Source organism: Bombus impatiens, unplaced genomic scaffold (genome assembly GCF_000188095.3).
Source record: "Bombus impatiens unplaced genomic scaffold, BIMP_2.2 scf_1275, whole genome shotgun sequence".
Taxonomy (NCBI): Eukaryota; Metazoa; Arthropoda; class Insecta; order Hymenoptera; family Apidae; genus Bombus; species Bombus impatiens.
The window spans coordinates 967,665-986,953 of NT_177694.1; the positions used below are offsets into that span (position 1 = coordinate 967,665).

General features: G+C 38.3%; 1 protein-coding gene and 2 long non-coding RNA genes across 11 annotated transcripts in view; 2 read left to right on the top strand and 1 right to left on the bottom strand.

Moving 5' to 3' along the window:
- Positions 1-30: 30 nt before the first annotated feature.
- LOC100740071 (lutropin-choriogonadotropic hormone receptor) overlaps positions 31-19,289 on the bottom strand; it is a 40,841-nt gene continuing 21,582 nt past the window's right edge. Inside the window, exons 2-14 of one of the 9 annotated variants that reach the window (XR_002947705.2) lie at positions 11,268-11,339; positions 10,094-10,165; positions 9,499-9,567; positions 8,553-8,696; positions 7,623-7,763; positions 6,981-7,046; positions 6,736-6,879; positions 6,585-6,656; positions 5,981-6,273; positions 4,439-4,618; positions 3,834-4,028; positions 2,078-3,645; positions 31-1,824 (exon numbers count right to left, since the gene is read on the bottom strand). Coding sequence is in view for 7 of the 9 variants with exons in the window: in XM_003493727.4 (XP_003493775.1) it covers positions 2,249-3,645; positions 3,834-4,028; positions 4,439-4,618; positions 5,981-6,273; positions 6,585-6,656; positions 6,736-6,879; positions 6,981-7,046; positions 7,623-7,763; positions 8,553-8,696; positions 9,499-9,567; positions 10,094-10,165; positions 11,268-11,339 (2,845 nt within the window). In the remaining 2 variants the exon portion in view is untranslated. Of the gene's footprint in view, positions 3,646-3,833; positions 4,029-4,438; positions 4,619-5,980; positions 6,274-6,584; positions 6,657-6,735; positions 6,880-6,980; positions 7,047-7,622; positions 7,764-8,552; positions 9,932-10,093; positions 10,166-10,295; positions 10,668-11,267; positions 11,340-19,289 lie in introns of those variants that run through there. The other 8 variants (XR_002947706.2, XM_024371285.2, XM_003493727.4 and 5 more) reach the window with 8 other exon arrangements.
- Positions 3,214-3,952, top strand: LOC117152364. The gene is made up of 3 exons (XR_004462719.1): positions 3,214-3,336; positions 3,464-3,762; positions 3,828-3,952. It is a non-coding gene; the product is annotated as an uncharacterized LOC117152364 (long non-coding RNA).
- On the top strand, positions 4,943-5,926 carry LOC117152366. The gene is made up of 2 exons (XR_004462722.1): positions 4,943-5,763; positions 5,844-5,926. It is a non-coding gene; the product is annotated as an uncharacterized LOC117152366 (long non-coding RNA).

The window sequence follows — 19,289 nt, forward strand, 5'->3', positions numbered from 1 at the left end:
TTTCCAGGGTAACACAATGCAACAACTCGGTTGGTCGTAATGCGCTATTTTATTAGAAAAACGTTATTAAATAGTTTGGACCGGACACACACGCAAAACATGTTTTCCATCGGTGTTACACCAATGTTGACTGCCGACAAAATTAGACATGGTTGCAGCAAATTAGAATTTGTAGCCTTCTGTGGCTTAGGTTCATACAGTTTATACAGTTCAAGATTTTCAGATGTAAATTCTAGTTTTTCTCTGAAACAATATGTTAAAGTCTATAGTCCAAATAGTTTTATCAGGTTGCAGTGATCAAGTGTGTTGTTTTTTTTTCTTACGAATAATTATTTTATATATAATGTATAATACAATATATATAAGATTATTTTATAATTTTTTTTATTAATTTCTATTCTCTCTTTCCTAAGTTTTATTAAAAGTCTAAAAGGTACTGCCTATTTGATAAAACTGGATGTAACTATAGAATATCCTCCCAAAAAGGCAAGAAGTACAATCTGAAGGTCTCAAACGGCATTAAACATGGAAACAATCGCGCGAAGAACGAAATAACACACTCATCAACAATTAAGTCCGGTAACTAATACTAGCGAATATCTTTGTCATTAATTTAAAACCATGTATAAACATCTGCACACGCCGTAACGATCTTATAATAGTCTTTAGGCTAGAATGGTCTAACTGTGACCTAACGATCAACTAACTATAACTGCACAAATCTATGGTCGTTCATCTTTGTGATTAACGATCACAGCAATGGATACATTGGCTTCGAGTTAGTCTATAAATTCTCAAATAATTATATACTGCTACATGACTCAGGCTAAGATCAATTTTCCTGCCCTACAAAGATGTTTTTACATAAAAAGGATTTATTCATTGAGTACATTCAAATTTCAATGTAATCCAACTTATTTGAGAATGTATCGACCAACTTGGATATTAACAAATAAATTAATCGTTAGATATTTCGTCACTGGTATCATGATACTTGATTAGAAATCGTATTACGTGTTCAGATTTTCAACTAGAAATCCAAAATTATAGGACAAATTGTATAAACCATCAGTCTTATGAAAACACAAGCATACTTATTAACAATCGAACAATGGATTTGAAATACTGATTTCGCGATAAACAGATTTTCTTTTGAACAACGAATAAAGAAGCATTCGAGTTCCTTTTGAGTCGAATAATTTTCCACAAAAAAAAAAAAAAAAGAAAAAAGAGAAGAAGAAAGAATACTGTGTGCCCTATTTTTAAGTTATCAATAAATAGTTCAACGCTCTAATTTTAATTGAAAACTATAGTAGAACGTTGAGTTCATCGTCATGGATTTGAAGTTACGACTCTTCTTATGGTAGAAAACCCAATGAAATTGACACGTTTCTCCATATGTTTGAATTCTTCTGTCAAATTAAATTAGTATGTTATACTATTAAATAAACACGTTGCCTGTCTTGGAAATTTTTTTTGGTGAAACTTTATAATACGTGATAAATTTTCAGGTTACACTTATACATAGAAATAAATATTACATGTGAAAAATATTATAGCAAATTCTTTGCTGTTGTATCTTTACTTTCTTTTTATATTGATATAAACGAAATATCATTTTATGCAATGTTCGTAAAAAGTATAAAATTCCCTTGACAGTCAACATGTTAAAAATCCTTGGCAGTATCTAACGAATATGACTATTGTATTCACCAGTTGCACTTGGTGCAATTGCCTACGTGCACGTGTAACGGACGGTCAATAAAGGTAGATTGATCCTGTTTCTTCCACTAGTCCAAACGATCTACGACATCGTTCGCTCTTCTACTGAAATTAGCATAAATAATTGTATAAAGAGAATAAAAGTATAGTTATATTCTTCCTCTTTCAACGCCTTGCAGATTTTTCAATATAAAAGACTCCTTACCAAAGAAACAATCCAGAAGAAAACAAAAAATAAAGACGTAATATTTTTAAACAATATTATATATATACGTATATTACAAACAACGTATTTAATCACAAACGTTGAAAGAAGAATCTACTAAATTGTCAATTTTTTCTTCGCTCAAATCACCTCAAACATGCAACAACGAGAATCATCAATGTACGGAGTGATTCTCTCCTTCCTCACATACCTCTTAGAGAACACTTAATACTGAAACCGTTCGGGAGCAACGTGACCCATGTCTTTACTCTATTACAACCGACTATAATCTCTAACAAACTGAAGTGTGTGCAAGATCGTTCAATTTTGCGGCGTATTGTCGTCATCTTGCTGGTCACTGGTTTCTGCCGCGGAGGGTATGGTTGCGAGGAGCCTGACGGCTAATCTGCTTGGTGATCCGGGTGGTTCAGGCTCCTGGATGGCCAGCTGACGGGTAAGTCGTGGCTTTGACCTAGTTGGCCTAGGCGTGTTCCTCGCATTAATCTCTAAAGATGCACTAGACCTTGAAATTCTCCAGGTGCTGGTGCTGGCAGTAGTAGCAGAACCGGAGGAATCGTTCCTGGAGGAACTGAGGTTCGATTCTTGCGACGGTTTCCTGGTGATCAACCACGAAGAAGCTCTTCGTTTAGGATCCAATAACCTCAATGGAATACCGCAATGATGAGTTTGTCTCCAGGAATCCGATCTAGACGAAGAGAAATTTTCACTGGAGGACACCGACGAGGCTCGTTTATGTTGCTTCTGTTGGATCTCCGCGATTTGATAAGCGTACTGGTCGCTGCGTGCGTGTCTAGGCCTGGTGTCCCTGGCACATGGCCACAGTATCCTGGTGCCCCATCGTCGATAACCAGAACACTGGCTAGTTTCAAGTAATCTTGAATTACAGGCGCACGGTGCCTGATTCTCTCGCGACGACCTATCTACCAGGCTATTCGTATTTACAGGGGTCTGCCTGTTGCTGAAGTTGGAGCTATGCCGGCATCTGCCGATCCCCCTGGTCACCCTGGACTCCTCGATCGCCTTGCAAATAAGTACGCAATCTTTTTTGAACTGTTTGGTCAAGATGGCGTATAAAAACGGGTTACAACAGGAGTTTAATGGCAGTACGAACACGGCGAATATTTTCGCATGTTCGAGCGACACCAGCTGCAACCCAAACGTGGCAGTCAGCGAGAAGAACGCTATGGGGGCCCAGCAGAGGAAGTCGGTGAACACCAGCAGAGCCATCCGCTTAGCAATTCGAGAATCATTTGAGTTCCACGCTTGGGAGCCTCTGATCGCGCAATACATCTTCAGATAGCATCCCATTAATATGAGAAACGCAACGCCATTGATCAGCATGAGAAAGGTCACGTACGCCAACGCCGCGTTTCCATTGGTCTCGAATGGTAAGCATATAGCGAACTTTCTGTAATCTGATACACCGACTAGGGGTAAACTTGCCATCGACAGGGCAAAACCCCAGCCAGCAATCATTATATAACCAGCGTGTTTGAGAGAAAGTCTCTTGTTCAGGTGCATGGCATGTGTTATGGCGTAGTGCCTTTCTAGAGTAATAACTGCTAACGTATACACGCTTAACTCAGAACTGAAAACACCTAGAAAGCCGGCTAACTGGCATCCAGCGGAAGTTTGCCATGGTATGGCATACATCCGGAATTCTCCTAGGGTAGAAGCGTCCACCACCGCCAAAAGACCTAAAATTGTAACATATATATTTGAAACTATAAATTTGAATCGAAAAAGAAGATAGCGTAGAAATAATAAGCTACACAGATGGCATAGTGAAGAGATACTATACACAGTGATGTTAAGTAGAAAATGATTTTACGTCATAGAACGATATTTTTACATTCTTTACAGTATTTTTTTTTTTTAGTCGAACCTAGATAAATGCCCATAAAAAGGTCTGCTGCTGCAAGGTTGCAAACGAGAAATCGTGGGACATCCATCTTGCTCCTGGAGAATATTAACACGAACGCTACAGTTCCATTCCCAAGCATGGCGAGCAGAAATACTACCCATACACCACAACGTAGAGTCCACCAGTCGAAGAGATCCTGGCAGGGTAGAAAAGGACCTGTAAATCGCGAAATATTTCAGGCTTTTTGTAATACTGTGATTAAAAAGTTCTCGAATGTCTGAAAAGGAGCTTGTGATAGAATTACCAGGTTGAGGTAGGCACTGTACGTGAGAAGGCAGTGTTCGAGCTGGTTGGGTAGCTCGGCTGTTCTGCTCTTCAAAATAATCCTCAACGTATGAGGGCAGGTTACCAGGGTACGTAAAATCTGAACCAAAGTTAGCCCAAAGTTCATTTATTTGCGAGCCAAATTTGTCGGTCATGTTATCTAGAACACGTCATCACTTCAGTGCTGCAAAGTCGTTTTTTTTTTTTTTTTTTTTTTTTTTTTTTTTTTTTTTTCAGGCTTTTTGTAATACTGTGATTAAAAAGTTCTCGAATGTCTGAAAAGGAGCTTGTGATAGAATTACCAGGTTGAGGTAGGCACTGTACGTGAGAAGGCAGTGTTCGAGCTGGTTGGGTAGCTCGGCTGTTCTGCTCTTCAAAATAATCCTCAACGTATGAGGGCAGGTTACCAGGGTACGTAAAATCTGAACCAAAGTTAGCCCAAAGTTCATTTATTTGCGAGCCAAATTTGTCGGTCATGTTATCTAGAACACGTCATCACTTCAGTGCTGCAAAGTCGTTTTTTTCTTTTTTTTTTTTTTTTTTATTTGATTTGAACGAATCGATGATCGAAGAGAGATATTTGGATGATTTCTCGCGTAGCAGAATGTGTGTTGTCGTGAACTTATGCCTTTTTTAACGATTCTCTGAGAACCTTCAATTAATGGCGAATTTAAAATAGAGTATATTGTAGTTTCGCTTGAGTATATGTTTTTGAGCTTTACAAGATATTCTTACGTTCATTGAAACAAAATGTTAATAATATGTACAAAGAAATACGCTGTATTAATAGCAGTTAATTATAGGTGGAAAATTTATTACATAATAATTATTTATGTTTCTTATTAATATTTCTGAGCAATAGAAAGATTGATATCAAAGAGTTAAAAAGAGGAAGTATAGAAAAATGGAAAATTTGTCCATCAATTTGAACCTTGTTAATTGTAAAATGAATTTTAGATTCGCCATAGATGATAGTCGAAACATCATGTAATTTGTTTCAAGTGGAATACTTTATTTCTATCTTTGAAGTGTTTAATTCTCGAATGTCGAAATTTGTTTATCCATGTGGAAAAACGGTGTTCGCATGTGGATTGTTGGGAATGTTCTCAAAACTTGTACAGCTTGAATTTTCACTGAAACAGTCTTAAACAACGTGAATGAATTTATGCGGCTTGCGCTTTGCAGCATTTCAGTGTCGGTCGACTCATAAACTAAAATGTAACAAGCTAAGTTTTTAACAGGATAGAATTGTTTCGCTGTTACGATTCATTTATTACTACAAGATTGATGTAGATATCTTCATCATTTCCGTTACAATGTTCTAATACGGTGGCGATCTCCGAAAACTTGTTACTTTCTTCATCTGTTAGTGAAGTATTTTGATACTGTTGTGAGAGGTGTCATGATAAGATGATTAGTGGCAATGAGTAAAATAATCAAAGGAATCTTCAATTGATGCAGTTCAAACATATTTATATGTGTTTATATTTGAAGGTGCAAAAATACACAGATTGCAACCGTGATAAAAAATACAGAGATGACAAAAAGGGGCAAGAAGGAACTAGAAAATAGGAAAAAATAGATTTTTAATTCAATTATAAACTTATATAAGTTTTAAAAAAGAACGGTAAATATAATCTATTTATATAGATTTGTATTTATAATTTTTCTGTCGAATATCTTAAAAAAAGATTGAAATGTCGATAGAAAGATAAAAGGATTTCTTGAAAGAATAATGATAAATATAGAACAAAAGGAAATGTCGAACAGTATCAACTTGAAGGATCCAGACTATGAAAGCTCGAAGGATCTCAACCGGGGAATCAGTCGATTGAGCTACTTACTAAGCTGTGGCCAGATATCGGTAAAGCTCGAGTTCCAGAGGATCATATCAAAATCGTTGTCAGTTGGGAACAGGATCGACTCTTGAACGGAGGACTTGGTCACCGGATCCTCCACTTCGACCGACAAGAACGAGCAACAGTGATAAGCGTACGACAGTACCATCGTTTGCACACGTGGAAACCTTTCGGGAGCCGGGAATTCTCTTAATGCTGGGTTGTTGAACGTCTTAAGATGTAACAGACCTGACAGTCCCAATGTTGGCAGTGCTGGAAATACGTTATTCCCGAGATTTCTGAAATTTAAAAAATACAAAATAAATGTATAGCGTGTAATAACAAGCCAATAAATACTACTAAGGAAATGTGTTAAAAAAGAATAAAATTATAGAAAATTAAAAACCCTGCTTTTACTTGAAATTTCCTACGTTTAGTTTAATTTTCTTTTTCATATAATAAATCACGAAAGAAAGGATAAATTTAACAAAATTTTTACTCTGCTCCTCGATTACTAGTTACTCTATATAATTATACATAGAATTGTATATAGAAGATAGAATACAGTCATGGTTTTTAAAGTAAAAATGCGGTTTCCTTCGACACTCACAAATCCTCTAAATGTTTCGTCTCTTTAAACGCATCGGGATGAATATATTCGATGTAATTGCTCTCTAGATCCCTGAAACATAAAGTCCTCTTTTTCAAGACGATAACGGTGAACTACCTACACGGGATTAATTGCGAGAGACGACACTTACAACACCTGCAACCTTGACAACCCGACGAACGCGTCGCTTGGGATCACTTGCAGCTTGTTGTTCGACAGAAGCAGGTCGTGTAACATGTTCAGACCTTTAAACGGCTCATCTGGCAATGAAGGAATCACGTTACTGGCCAAATCCCTGGAAAGAGAGATGTTTCCTTTTTATGTATAAAATAAATATTTAATTTTGCGAACCTCGTATTTACCCAACTACTTAATTATTGCTTTCTCAATACTTACAGAACCCTCAGTTCGCTGCAGTTTCGTAAATTTGGCATCTCCGTTAGAAAATTCGATTTCATGTCGCTGGAAACGGTCAAAATAAATTTCAATAAATAAACAATCTCGATAGGGGAAGAAATAACATTTTTGAAATAAACAATCGAACGATTTTTATAAAGGGAGAATTCGGTGCAAGGTCGAATTACGAATTAATTATCCATAGAATCTGATTTTATTTTGAATCGATTGAAATTCTACCCACTTTACATTAGTACGGCAATCCATTATAGTGGAATCTCGTTTAAGATACCTCGGACTAAATCGATATGAAATAAATTACCATAACACAATTTTATTATAATTTATTATTATAACTTTATGTTATGGTAATTTCTTCCATATCGATGTATGTGTACCAGACAGTTTGATGCGGCACAACGAATTTATACGCCAGTTTAACTTCATCAATTTCTCATCGTATTATAATTTAATTTGCCATTAATCAAGTTATATCGACGTGCAATTAATTCGTTATAATAGAATGCTGCCTCAACCGCATTAAACTACCACGGTGAATTTATACTTCAGTCTTTGATATTCTACATCCTGTCGTACGTTTATTTGCATTAATCATTCGCGTTACAATCGAAATTCACTTACAGACTTTTCAATTTTGGACACTGCTCGCACAGACTTGTTGGAACGCTCGTCACTTGTGCTCGATCTAACCTCAATACCTCCAGCGATTTTGTCCCATTTAGATTCGGGAATATCCGTAATTCTTTCAGATTCGAAAGAATCCTAGAAAATAATTTCTACGTTACATTTCTTTTAATAGACTTGGATTCTATTTAGCGATAAACTGGCAGATTTAGACCTTAGTTATTCTCGACTTGGAAATTTGCATGATATTGATCCAAAGGAAATATTTTCTATTTACATTGTTAAAGCGTAATATAAAAGCTTTCGACTTAACTTCGTTTTGAAGTATATCAAATTTTTAACTTTCTTTTATAATACATGGTCGAAAGTTGAAGTTCGAGCAAATTTTGTTTTCTAAATTTGTATCTGTATTTATTTCTCAAACACGTTGCCCACATGTATACCAAATGTAATTTTTTAAATTCATTTAATTCTTTCTCTTTCATTGTCCTTCCCCTTTGAGAAACAAATTTAATTATCTTCTTTACCGACAATACGCGGATGTTTTTTAAAATATAGATACTTATTTTCTTGTATATCAATAGTCCAATTATTCCCCGAATCTATTATTATAATTATGAGATCTCTGATGGAAAAGAGTCCGATCTTCGTGTCTGACCACAAGATTTATTTACTTTTAGTACAGTTAGCTGTTTTTGACGAGTATACTCGTCGTGAAGAAACGGCAATATTTTGTGTTATGACGAGCTCTGTCGGTAATAAAATTAAAGAATAAAACATCTTGATTCTATATTATAACGAGTATACTTGTCATCGTTTATTTTTTGCGACACGTTTTAGGTGCACGCTTTTCAAAGTTTCCAAAGTAGTCGCAACGGCTAACTGGTTAACAGCTGACAAATCGTCTCGAGAAAGATCTATACTCACAATTTACGGAGCTTGTATAGATTGCGGAAAGTGTTGCCGTGTATTTCCTTGATCGGATTTCCGCGTAGATCGAGCGACAATAGATTAGTGACACGCTGAAAAACGTGTTCCTCCAGTGTTTCGATCCGGTTGTTCGACAGGGACCTACGGAACCGACGGAACATACACGAATACGACTTTCTTGGCTTCCTTCCCTTCGGTGAAAACGGAAAACAAAAGGACCGGCGTCGATCTCTCTTTCGCGGTTTCGCTTGTTTCAGCAATTTTTAAAATTTTGTCATTATCTTCTTAACCATACATCGGCAATAGAAAAGCAGAAAGATCGAGGAAAAGGATATTCCACGGAATCATAACGATCATGATCACTCTGCATAAATCGCTTTGATCGTTTTTTTAGTTTCGGATGAATTTTGGAAATTTTGCGCGTGACATTACCGATAGTACATACATTGAATTTTTGTTCCAGCATTCCTTCGGTTCTGACTTCCAGATAAATTACGATTCTTTATTTTCTTTTCACCGATGAGAAACGAGTTTCGTTGATTCGCTTTTTCCTCTCTTTTTTTATTAAAACACGACATCTTCTTTGTCCTATTTTCCTTTGCGAAGGGAAGTTTGTTCGCCGCAGTAACAAACTTTCAGTTAAAAAACGAGACAAAAGATAAAGCAGGAAGTTAGATGAAAAAGTTTAGAAGTCTTTTTATTGTTCAATTTAAATCTCAAGGTGCGGCCCCGATAAGATTTCCCAGCAATGCAGAGTGATAATGGTTGGTACGATTAGGCGAACAATTTTCGTTAAGAAAACGGGAAATCTCTCATTATGGAGATAAAATCGCGATGATATAACTATCCGATCGAAGGAGACGCGGCTCGATAAGGAAGTAGTATTCATAGAATGTAAAAAAAAGTTGTCAAATTACATTTTACTTAATCGATGCACACTTACAGGTCTTCAAGGCCAGAGAGCTTAACGATCGCGGTCGGAATTTTTGTTAAATAATTGTCATCGAGCTCCCTACAAAGCAGACAGAGAATTACAACTTTAAAAAAGATCCGCGGACACTACACGTGATCCCTTTTTATCTTTTTTTCTTTTCTCTCTTTTTTTTTTTTTTTTTTTTTTTTCACATAACGGATCATCCGGTCTCCGTCTTTTTTCTTTTTATTATTCGAGCGATAAATTCTCTTACGAACACAGAGTAATCTTTCTTTTTCGTTTTGCTTTTTCTCTCTTTCTTTTTCTTTTTTGCAAGAATTTTTGGTGCGATTTGTGGAACACTCACAATACTCGAAGGCTCGTTAAGTTCGTAAATGCATCGTCGGCGATCGTGTGCAAATGATTTCGTCGAAGTAATCTGGAAAAGACAGTAAAATACGTTTAAAAATGTGTGAAAAAACAAGCGATCCGTCTTTTTTCTTTTTATTATTCGAGCGATAAATTCTCTTACGAACACAGAGTAATCTTTCTTTTTCGTTTTGCTTTTTCTCTCTTTCTTTTTCTTTTTTGCAAGAATTTTTGGTGCGATTTGTGGAACACTCACAATACTCGAAGGCTCGTTAAGTTCGTAAATGCATCGTCGGCGATCGTGTGCAAATGATTTCGTCGAAGTAATCTGGAAAAGACAGTAAAATACGTTTAAAAATGTGTGAAAAAACAAGCGACAAAATTGTTGTCGGGTAAACGGTGGATATATTCGTATTCTTGACCTATCTAGCGAATTGTTCTTTTATTATCGATCTTACGTGAACTTTCGTTTCTTTTGTCTAACGACGCGCACCAGTCCAGTAGAGTTCACTTACTCTAGCGGATACGTTTGATTGTAACGACTCTACTCTAGAAGCGTTGTATATCGATCGTTGCATTCCCATTAAATAGATTTGTTCTATCGTTCTAACAATCGTAAATGGACAATGTCTGCGTTGTTTCAGCGTTTCGAAGAAATTAGGCGTTACATTTATTGTTCGTATGATGATGCACGTATTTGCTGATTATCGTAACTTATCGAATAAAATAATAATTAGATAATTATTGGCGCTTGATGGTTTTCGGTATATTATGTTCGCCCAAAAGTTTCTTTCGTTTCGTAAAGAAATAATAGATGCACCACATTTGTTCTTTTATTGGGTTGGCAACCCAACCCATTGCTAGCTAATGACAAAATCCGCAATCACTTAGTTGCCAACCCAATAAGACAAAAATCACAGCATTTGATAGATTAGGCTTCGTGTATGTAGAAAGATGCATTGTTGCAAAAGACATATTTGTAAAAGAAAGACACTTTTGGGGCAGTCTGATACATATTATTAGATACGTACACTATTGCAATTAGGGCAAGATTATTGCAATTAAGGTATAAATATTGTTGTTATTTCTGTATTCAGAGGTAGGATCACAATAGCTATTATTTTATTCTTTGGATAAATCTATCACACCGTTCTGAGTCGAAAAACCTTTATCGCACTTTCTTACATAGACTAGGGATAAAATCGAAAGAACATCTCGAACCTATCGATTAAATCTGTCGATTGTATCTGGAACTAGCTTCTAGTTACTATTTATTGTAACTAGCGCATCTGCATTTGGATGGCGAGCACGAGCTCACCTTGTCATTTTCAACAAATATATATATTGCAATAGTGCACGTGTCTAATAATATGTATCAGATATACATATATATGTATAAGGGAAATCTATCATTTCCTCTCTGTACTTACAACACTTCAAGATTGAAAATTCGATGGAAGGCACGGGCTGGAATGTCTGTTATGTTGTTGCTCGTTAGGTCTCTGCAACAATCCAACGAATGGTACAATGACTACAAACGCCTGTATCAATACATACTATTAAATATATTGTTAAAGTGACGAGTGAAGTGAAATGATCGTGTTAGCCTGTCGTTTCAAGCAGAGGAATAGAAGAGTAGAACTGTTCGTCGTGTTTGTTCCCTGCTTTTTGTAATTATTACACAACAGCCGGATTACGAGCGACATAAGTAACAAAAAATCTAACGAAGTTACGTCCAACGCGTTATTCGTTGGTCTGTTATCCGCGACAAAAATGGAACTTGTATAACACAAAGCGTATGTATGGCAATTCGATGGTCGGATTAGCCGAGATATTCGATAACGATAAGGGGAATTGTTTGTAATTTTTCTTTTTGTCCTTAGTGTCGTTTATCCCGGCCCTGTTATATAACGTAGATATAAAGTCAGGAAAATAAAGAGGAAGGAGAAGACGGGTAATGGAACGAAGAAAGAAATGCAAATAGTACGGACCCGTAAAACTGAAAATTTATTAGCCGCCGTCACGTACGTTCTGTATTTTCAAGCGTGAACCGTCGTCAAACGTTCCTGACGAATCCTCTCCTCTGCTTAGCTGCCTTCCCAATTTCACACCCACCTCACGAGACAGGACAGACGCGCCGAGTTTACGACAGACCGATTCTACTTCGGTGCGCTCCTCTAGACACCCTCTACATACCGGGTGTCTCAAAACCAGTTGCATTTCGTCGTTTCGTCGTGCCAGTTGTCGGTCCAACGAATTTTTACGTATCTCGTCATACGATACGTCGTGATGCACGAGCGTGCAGCAATTTCGATAGAAATTTCGATTTTCCGTCAGAGAACGATATCTTCGTTACCTTCAACGATACGAGGAAATGTTCAACGCGTTCGATGCGGATTTCTCGAAGGATTAAAATTTAGGATAAAACAAGGATACAAATTTCCTTCTATCCACTAAATATAAGTTTGCTGTACTTTGATTATTTCACACGCTTCTACGTATTATATCGTAACACGCGTTTTGCAGACTTTTGGAACTGGGAATTAAAAAAACCCCCAGGTCAAAAATACGCGTAAACATCTGCAATTTGACTATTAGTATCTCGTCGATTTAGAGTCACTTTACCAAAACTCGCGCGCTGCTACTGTCAATCGTAATGAAAATTCTACGAATATAATTTATACTATTAGCTTGTCCCAAAAGTGTCTTTCGCTATCTGCGCGCAGCTGCTTCATCTGACAGCCTAATCTGTGAAACGTAAACGGAACAGGGTAATAGAAGAAAATGGTCACCGCATGGTTCAATGAAATGATAATAAATTTTAAGATAATAATAATAATAAATTCAACAAAAGAGAAAATGTTATGCAACTAACATTTCCTTTACAAAACGAAAGAAAGCTTTGGGACAACCTAACGTAATCGTTGCTCGAAAGAGATATCGTAGAGTAAGCGTGAAAATCGTATGGCGAGCATAGGGTAGGAAAGATAAGAATTCGCAGAAATTTCCATACAATTACGTTTGTACGCCATCCCCCTCGTTGCGTATCCAATCACCGTGTTTTACGGCGACCAGCAAGCTGGATACAATTCGGTGAAGCGTAAGCCTCTCACGCGGCAACAGCAAATCTGCGAAAATTCTGTCGCTCGTCGTTTTAAATATCGTTCGTTTTACACGGCCGTAAAGTGATTTTCCAACGAACGGTGGTCATATTATCCTCGGTATAGTATCAATTACGTGCTGGTTACCCCTTAACGGCCGCATAAATTCGCCGATATCGAGCACGCAGCCACTTGAACACCACGGATATAGAATGACTGTTCGAGTGTATCCGTCTGTTTAAATGGCTGACGCGTGACTCGACGATTTATGCGCTTAGTGTCCTGGCTGCTAGAAGCAATACCGGTATTTTCGCTAATTTCCATCGTATTCGAAGCTTGACGGTATCTGGCGAAAGTATTCTCCAACGGTTACCATGGAAGACACAACGTGAGGAAGATACAGAAAATGAAATACAACGTGGATAATATCGTGCTCGCTAGCTGAAGCATCTTGAAATTTTATCGGCGCTACGCAACGAGACGCGACTACTGCTGTTGGAAAAATTTCAGCTCAATCTGAAAGTATATACAGGGTGTCTCCGATTTAAATGTCGGAACTTTAGAACCGCGTGTGAAGGCGATAAACTAAGAAGAGAGAGAGAGAGAGAAATAGAAAAATAAACAGGGAGAGATTTGCTGGTTTTTGATCAATTTTGAAGAGAATCGCGAATTATTCGTCTTACCGTCGTTCGAAATTCTGATCTGTCGCAGCAATGCGAGCGTTACGTCTAACAATGACTGCTCTAGACGACTATTTTATAATTAATAATATATTATTATAAATAATAGTAATGATCGATGGCAAGACGAATAAATAGATGTAAATAAATAAGCTAAGACAAGATCTTTGTTCCTTTTCCCCCGATTTTCTCCAAAACGAAGCAAAAGAACGAGCAATCTCCGATGGTTTTTTTCATAGATACTTTGACCACCGACTGAAGTCGATAGATTTTGGCAGAGAACGAAGAAATGCGTCGAATGGTATGTAAAATAACGTATAAGAAAATAGAGATGATTTCGAAATCTTTGAAACGCTTCCACTTTTGGAAAAAAACACGTGCGACACGTGACGTATCACTCGAAACCGTTCGAGTTTTCCTAATGAAAATGCCTATGTTTCACCGTTTTAACGCTATATGGCTCGTCCCAGTCGCTGGAAACATACTGTATACTTGCTACACTCGTACAATATATAAATATCTTGTTGCACACCTCCTAAGTACATTTTCAGATTTGTCCCAAACTTTATCGATACAATCACGACAGCCGGATCTGGTTGCGGTGCTAAGAAAATTTCAAAATGTTCCATATAACGCTTGTGATATATTCGTAAAGGATGTTTGCAAATGCTCAAATGTTTTTACGAATTTAAAACGCTATGTGCCTTCTTCTTCCATTTTCTCTATTTCTTAATCGAACGTCGAACGAAGAACAACGTTGAAAAGCACCAATTAAAAAGCGAATATTAAAAAGAAAAAAAAAAAAAAGAAAAAGAAACGCAAAAGAAAGCGAAGCTCCGTTGTTCCGTGTGGTTTCCGTGTAGCCTGCGTGTTTCCACACATCGATCGAGTTAACTTACGCAGGCGCATCCGCGAATTCTGCCAAACTTATGCAAGACAAAGATATTATTTAACAGGATGAAACTTCCTGCGGATCCCTTGATCCGTTTCTTTACTTCATTTCCGGCATTCCAGAGAATTCGATTTCGTCGATTCTGTCTTCGCGATACGAATCTTTTCGAAGCGTACACGCGTGTCTGCGCCGAGCAAGGCGTCTGCCGTCGAAATTGCTGAAAAACCGAAAGCGGAGCGAAGTTTTATTAGATCGGGGAGATCGCACGGATAATATGAAAATTGCTTAAATCGCGAGACGAATTCCCGTTGGTTAAGCTGGATCGATCGTACGAAATCTTAGATGGAAGTGGAACAAAAGTGATGTTTTACGAGAGCGCGGAGAAAAAGAGGGATATATCGTGAATGGTTGCTGAGGCCCAACGAAGTGAATAGAAATCCCATAAGGTCGGATTTCAAACGAATCGAATTTTATCCGAGGCGATACAAATCCCATGACTTCATACACACGCGCGTTATCGATTATCAGATTATCAATTGTTACGTGGGGCGACACTCTACCTAGACCAGGCCACACACCACGGGCCAGACGGGAACCAGATGTCCGCTCATCCTCGCTGCGTACCTCAATATTCTTAAGGACCCGTCATAAATGCCAGTAACTTGCGAGCTAAGGTACTTCAGACTCAACAAACATCTGTTTTCCGAATCATTTCTAAAGACCATTGTCTACTACGGCTTGACAAGGGAAAGTTAGTTTTTCTCAGGCACGATGCAACTTTCCTCCCACTAACCACTTTCTCTCGAGGGCGGCTAAGACCCTTCCTAGTCCGCCAACCTTCGTTTAACCAATTAACAACGAAGCCTATTTCCCTCAGTCTCTTAGCCAAAATCGTCACCAACAAATCCGATGGTCCCAAGGTGCATCTATCAAGGATCTCAGAGTTTTTGATTGGAATCGTCGAAGAATTTCTATGTTGGAATTACTCGCTGTTCCCCATAATTTAATGGAAAAATATTTCATGGAATTTTTCAGTAGCAAAAGCGAAAACTTCGAAGGAATTCGAGTATGATAAACCATTCTTCTCCTTCGAATTATGAAGCTTCCCTCTGTGCATCTGATTTACGAAGCAGTCTTCTACGATAATGGAGAAAGTGCTGCATATTTGGAATATCAGCTTGCTTAAGACGAGTAAAAAATTATGGCAGAGGATGGAAAAACAAATAAAACCGCGTTTTATTTATATTTATTTATATTCTAAGGGAAATGAATAAACTTGGACGTTTCAAACTTTCGGTAACAGCGAAAAGCAAAAAGTATATGAAACCCTGATCCGATTGAAAAATTACAAAATATTGCCGTTTCTTCATGACGAATATACTCGTCAAAAACAGCTAACTGATTAAGATAATTGTCAGTACTACAAAGTTAATAAACCGCATAATCTACCCATTCGTGCATTAATTCTACGGCTTCGTGAACAATTTTTTCCTACTACTCTCGAGAGTACAAACTGTGACGTGAAATTGTAGGCTTTTAATGTTTCGTTTTAACGTTACGAATTCGGAATTCCGAAGAGAAACCTACCGAGGAGGATGCTGTAGGCCTCTTTCGCGATGCGAATTACGAGGAAATGTCCTACTGGACAAATTGTAAAATTTAAATAAATAAAAAAAAAAAAAAAAAATTACGAGGACAGAAGGGACGAAGAGTGCAGTGTTTCTTGTGAAATTCGTGAGTACACTGTGAATGTACTGGTTAATGAGCGCAAAAGTTACACCTGTATCTACCGCAAGTAAATTTGAAGACTTAGAACTGATACTTATCAAGTCTAGTTCCTACGTTGTGCGATTTTTGTGTCCGATTAAATCGTAGGAGAAAGTAATTTTATTATCATCTCGTTTTTTAATCAGTTAACGTTTGACGATTATACACGTCGTCGTTTATATTTATTTACATGAGAAATTTCTCAAACTAAATTCCGCAGTTAACTGGTTGAACTTATACAGCGAAGGTAAATTGGAACATCGCTGTTGCGAATTACATCTGCGTTACCCTAACGAAATCGTTATTTTCTTTTATTTTTAATTTACCGTAAATTGGCCTTTTGCTGCAGATTCAGTTCAAGAAATATCAAAGTTACGATTCGTCGGCCAATGTCTTTGATTAACAGATCGTTCGCTCTTATCGTTTGCGGTGTCACGAGTTGGATAAAGTTAGTAGCCTTTTAGGTAGTTTGGTATTCGAAATTACCAACAGCGTTCCAAATGCGCTGCACTTCCTCTATCTATTCTAATACGGTCTCGTAGCTTGACAAAACAATAACATACATTTACGCCACTTTTGCACGTTGTTTCGCTGCCTGGCGTTTAATAGCGCGATTAACCCCGTTCGTCACGCTCATTACGCTAAGATGGTAGAACGGAAAAGCTACCTCCGCTGGAAACAACGTGCCCAAAATCAAGCACGAAGCCGAATCTAGGTTAGATGGAATGCAAAGAATCGAGCAGTATCGAGTTTTATCGGATCTTTATGCTAATCGACGAGATAAACTTGCGAAATAAGCCGGGTACACTCTCCGAATCCTTTTGTTCAACGAATCGTAACCGAGCGCAACTCTGACGTATACACTTGGTTGGGAATTCATATTGTAGGATTTTGTTATTTATTTATTTAAGGTGGATTAAACAGGCGTTGGTTGAACAGGGAACGATGGTTATTTAACGTGGACTAAATACAGTAATGTGCTATAAGTAAGACAAGTAAATAGTTAATTTACAACTCTCGTCATCACGGTTTCAATGCTCTCTTTCGACAACACTGACAACACTTCTCAACTCACACTGATCGTTAATTCGTCTTTCTCCCTTTGTCTTCCCTTAGCTTAGCATCCCTTTGTCTTTTCAAAGACCAGGGTCGCGTAGGTCCTTTCTCGGAGTAACTGCTCGACTGAAGGACCGACGACAAATTGATGGACCAGTCGACACTTCGCCTTTCTCGCGACATTGTTTATGGTCCACCCGATATCTCCTAGCCATTTGTCTACGATACTACGATATGTACGCGATTCCACGGTTTAACCAGTTGTTTGTCGCGAGCTCTTTGAAAACTTTGAAAAACGTGTACCTAAAACGTGTGGCGAGAAGTAAGCGATGACGAGTATACTCGTCGAACACGGAGTACGCGTGGCTGCTATAATATAGAATCAAGTTGCAACGAAATGACTGTTTTATTTGCGAATGTTATTACTGACAGGGCTCGCGAGAGAAGGAAGAAAGGCAAAAGACGAATATTTCGCGTAACACGCAGCCAGCGATTGCCCGATCCGAAAACTTTCCTTCGTAATGCTTCCTCGTCAACGGCTGTTTTTCGCTCGGACGATGGCCAGACACGAAGAACAACGACGTTTATGAATTTCAAAAGACTCGGCCCCCATGATCGTACGTTTTCATAATCGCCGCCAATTAATCATTCTGTCGGCTCTTCTTATCCGACCTGTTTCACGCTCGGCTAAGCAAACATCGATCCATCCGACGCAAGCTCAAGATGAGACTCGTCGAAAACGAAGCAGAACGAAAAGGATGCATTGATTTTTCGCGCCGACTGAACGTCTCTCGAATAAAGAAGAAGAAAGAAAGAAAAAGGAAGAGAGAAGAAAGAACGTGAACTCTTTGCGAGGTTTGCCTTTCTTCTAGCATCTTTGCCTCGGTAATGAAAGTTTTTTAGCTCCCAAGAAAAGGTTTCGCGGAGTTTCACGAAGAGGACAGGAAGGCTGTTTGCGTTCAATGGGAATGTTCGATGACTTTTTCAAGAGGAAGTTTCGCGGAGGGGATCGTTTGCAAGAGAGAATCCTAGTTTCGGGGAGATCGGGGGAGAGAAATGGATGGCGAATGCTCGGACAACTTTTCTTTCGCGCGTCTCGTGTAGCGTGGAGCATCGGTGAGCCACGGATAGGAGTTTATCGTAACGAGAGACGCGTTTACGCGGAACTAGCTGCCCTTTCTCTGACAATTTATCTTCCTCGTCATCTCTTTAAACGCCTGCTTCAGCAGTTAATTGAATTTCAAAAAACGCTATGATAACGCTACGTCGTCGAAGTACTTCGACGAAATACTTCGCGGACAATGTGGAAAATAATCGAAATAAACGTGGAATCGTTGTCGGATAATCCTAGAAGAATTTCTACGTTGAGCGGCAATATTTCCACGAAAATGGTAACTGCTACGCTTGGCAATAAAAACGGTACGTTAGATACAACGTTCTCGAAAAATGGCTTTTATCGATCGCAATTTTTTCCGACTGGGTCGAAAATAAAAAAAGAGGAGAACAGCGAGGAACAAGAGGACCCGGGAACGACGAGGGATCGGTCATTCGGAGGCGGAACGGAGGCGGGTGTCATCGTTATTCCAATCGTAGTCGTCTCGCTACTTTTCATCATAGGTTTATCTCGGTCTTTTTTGGCTCTTCCTCTCTCCCGTATGTCGCGTTGTTCCACAAATAATGCAGCCACCGTCTTTTTTACGAGCTTACTGCAGTAAAAGGGAAATGATCCCCCTATTGTGTTCGAACGATCGATCGCTGGAGGGTGGTTTATCCGGCTCGAGGACTATACCGATTTTCCATCCGCTTTTCATTATGTTATCGTAGCTTGAGTCGAACGGGGCGATGATTTTCTGCGAAGGGAGAAAAGACACGAGCAGAGAGCCCATTGTCGGTATAATATTTCTGTATTAAGTAATATTTAAACCATTCACGGACTGATCGTCGCCGTAAATTGAA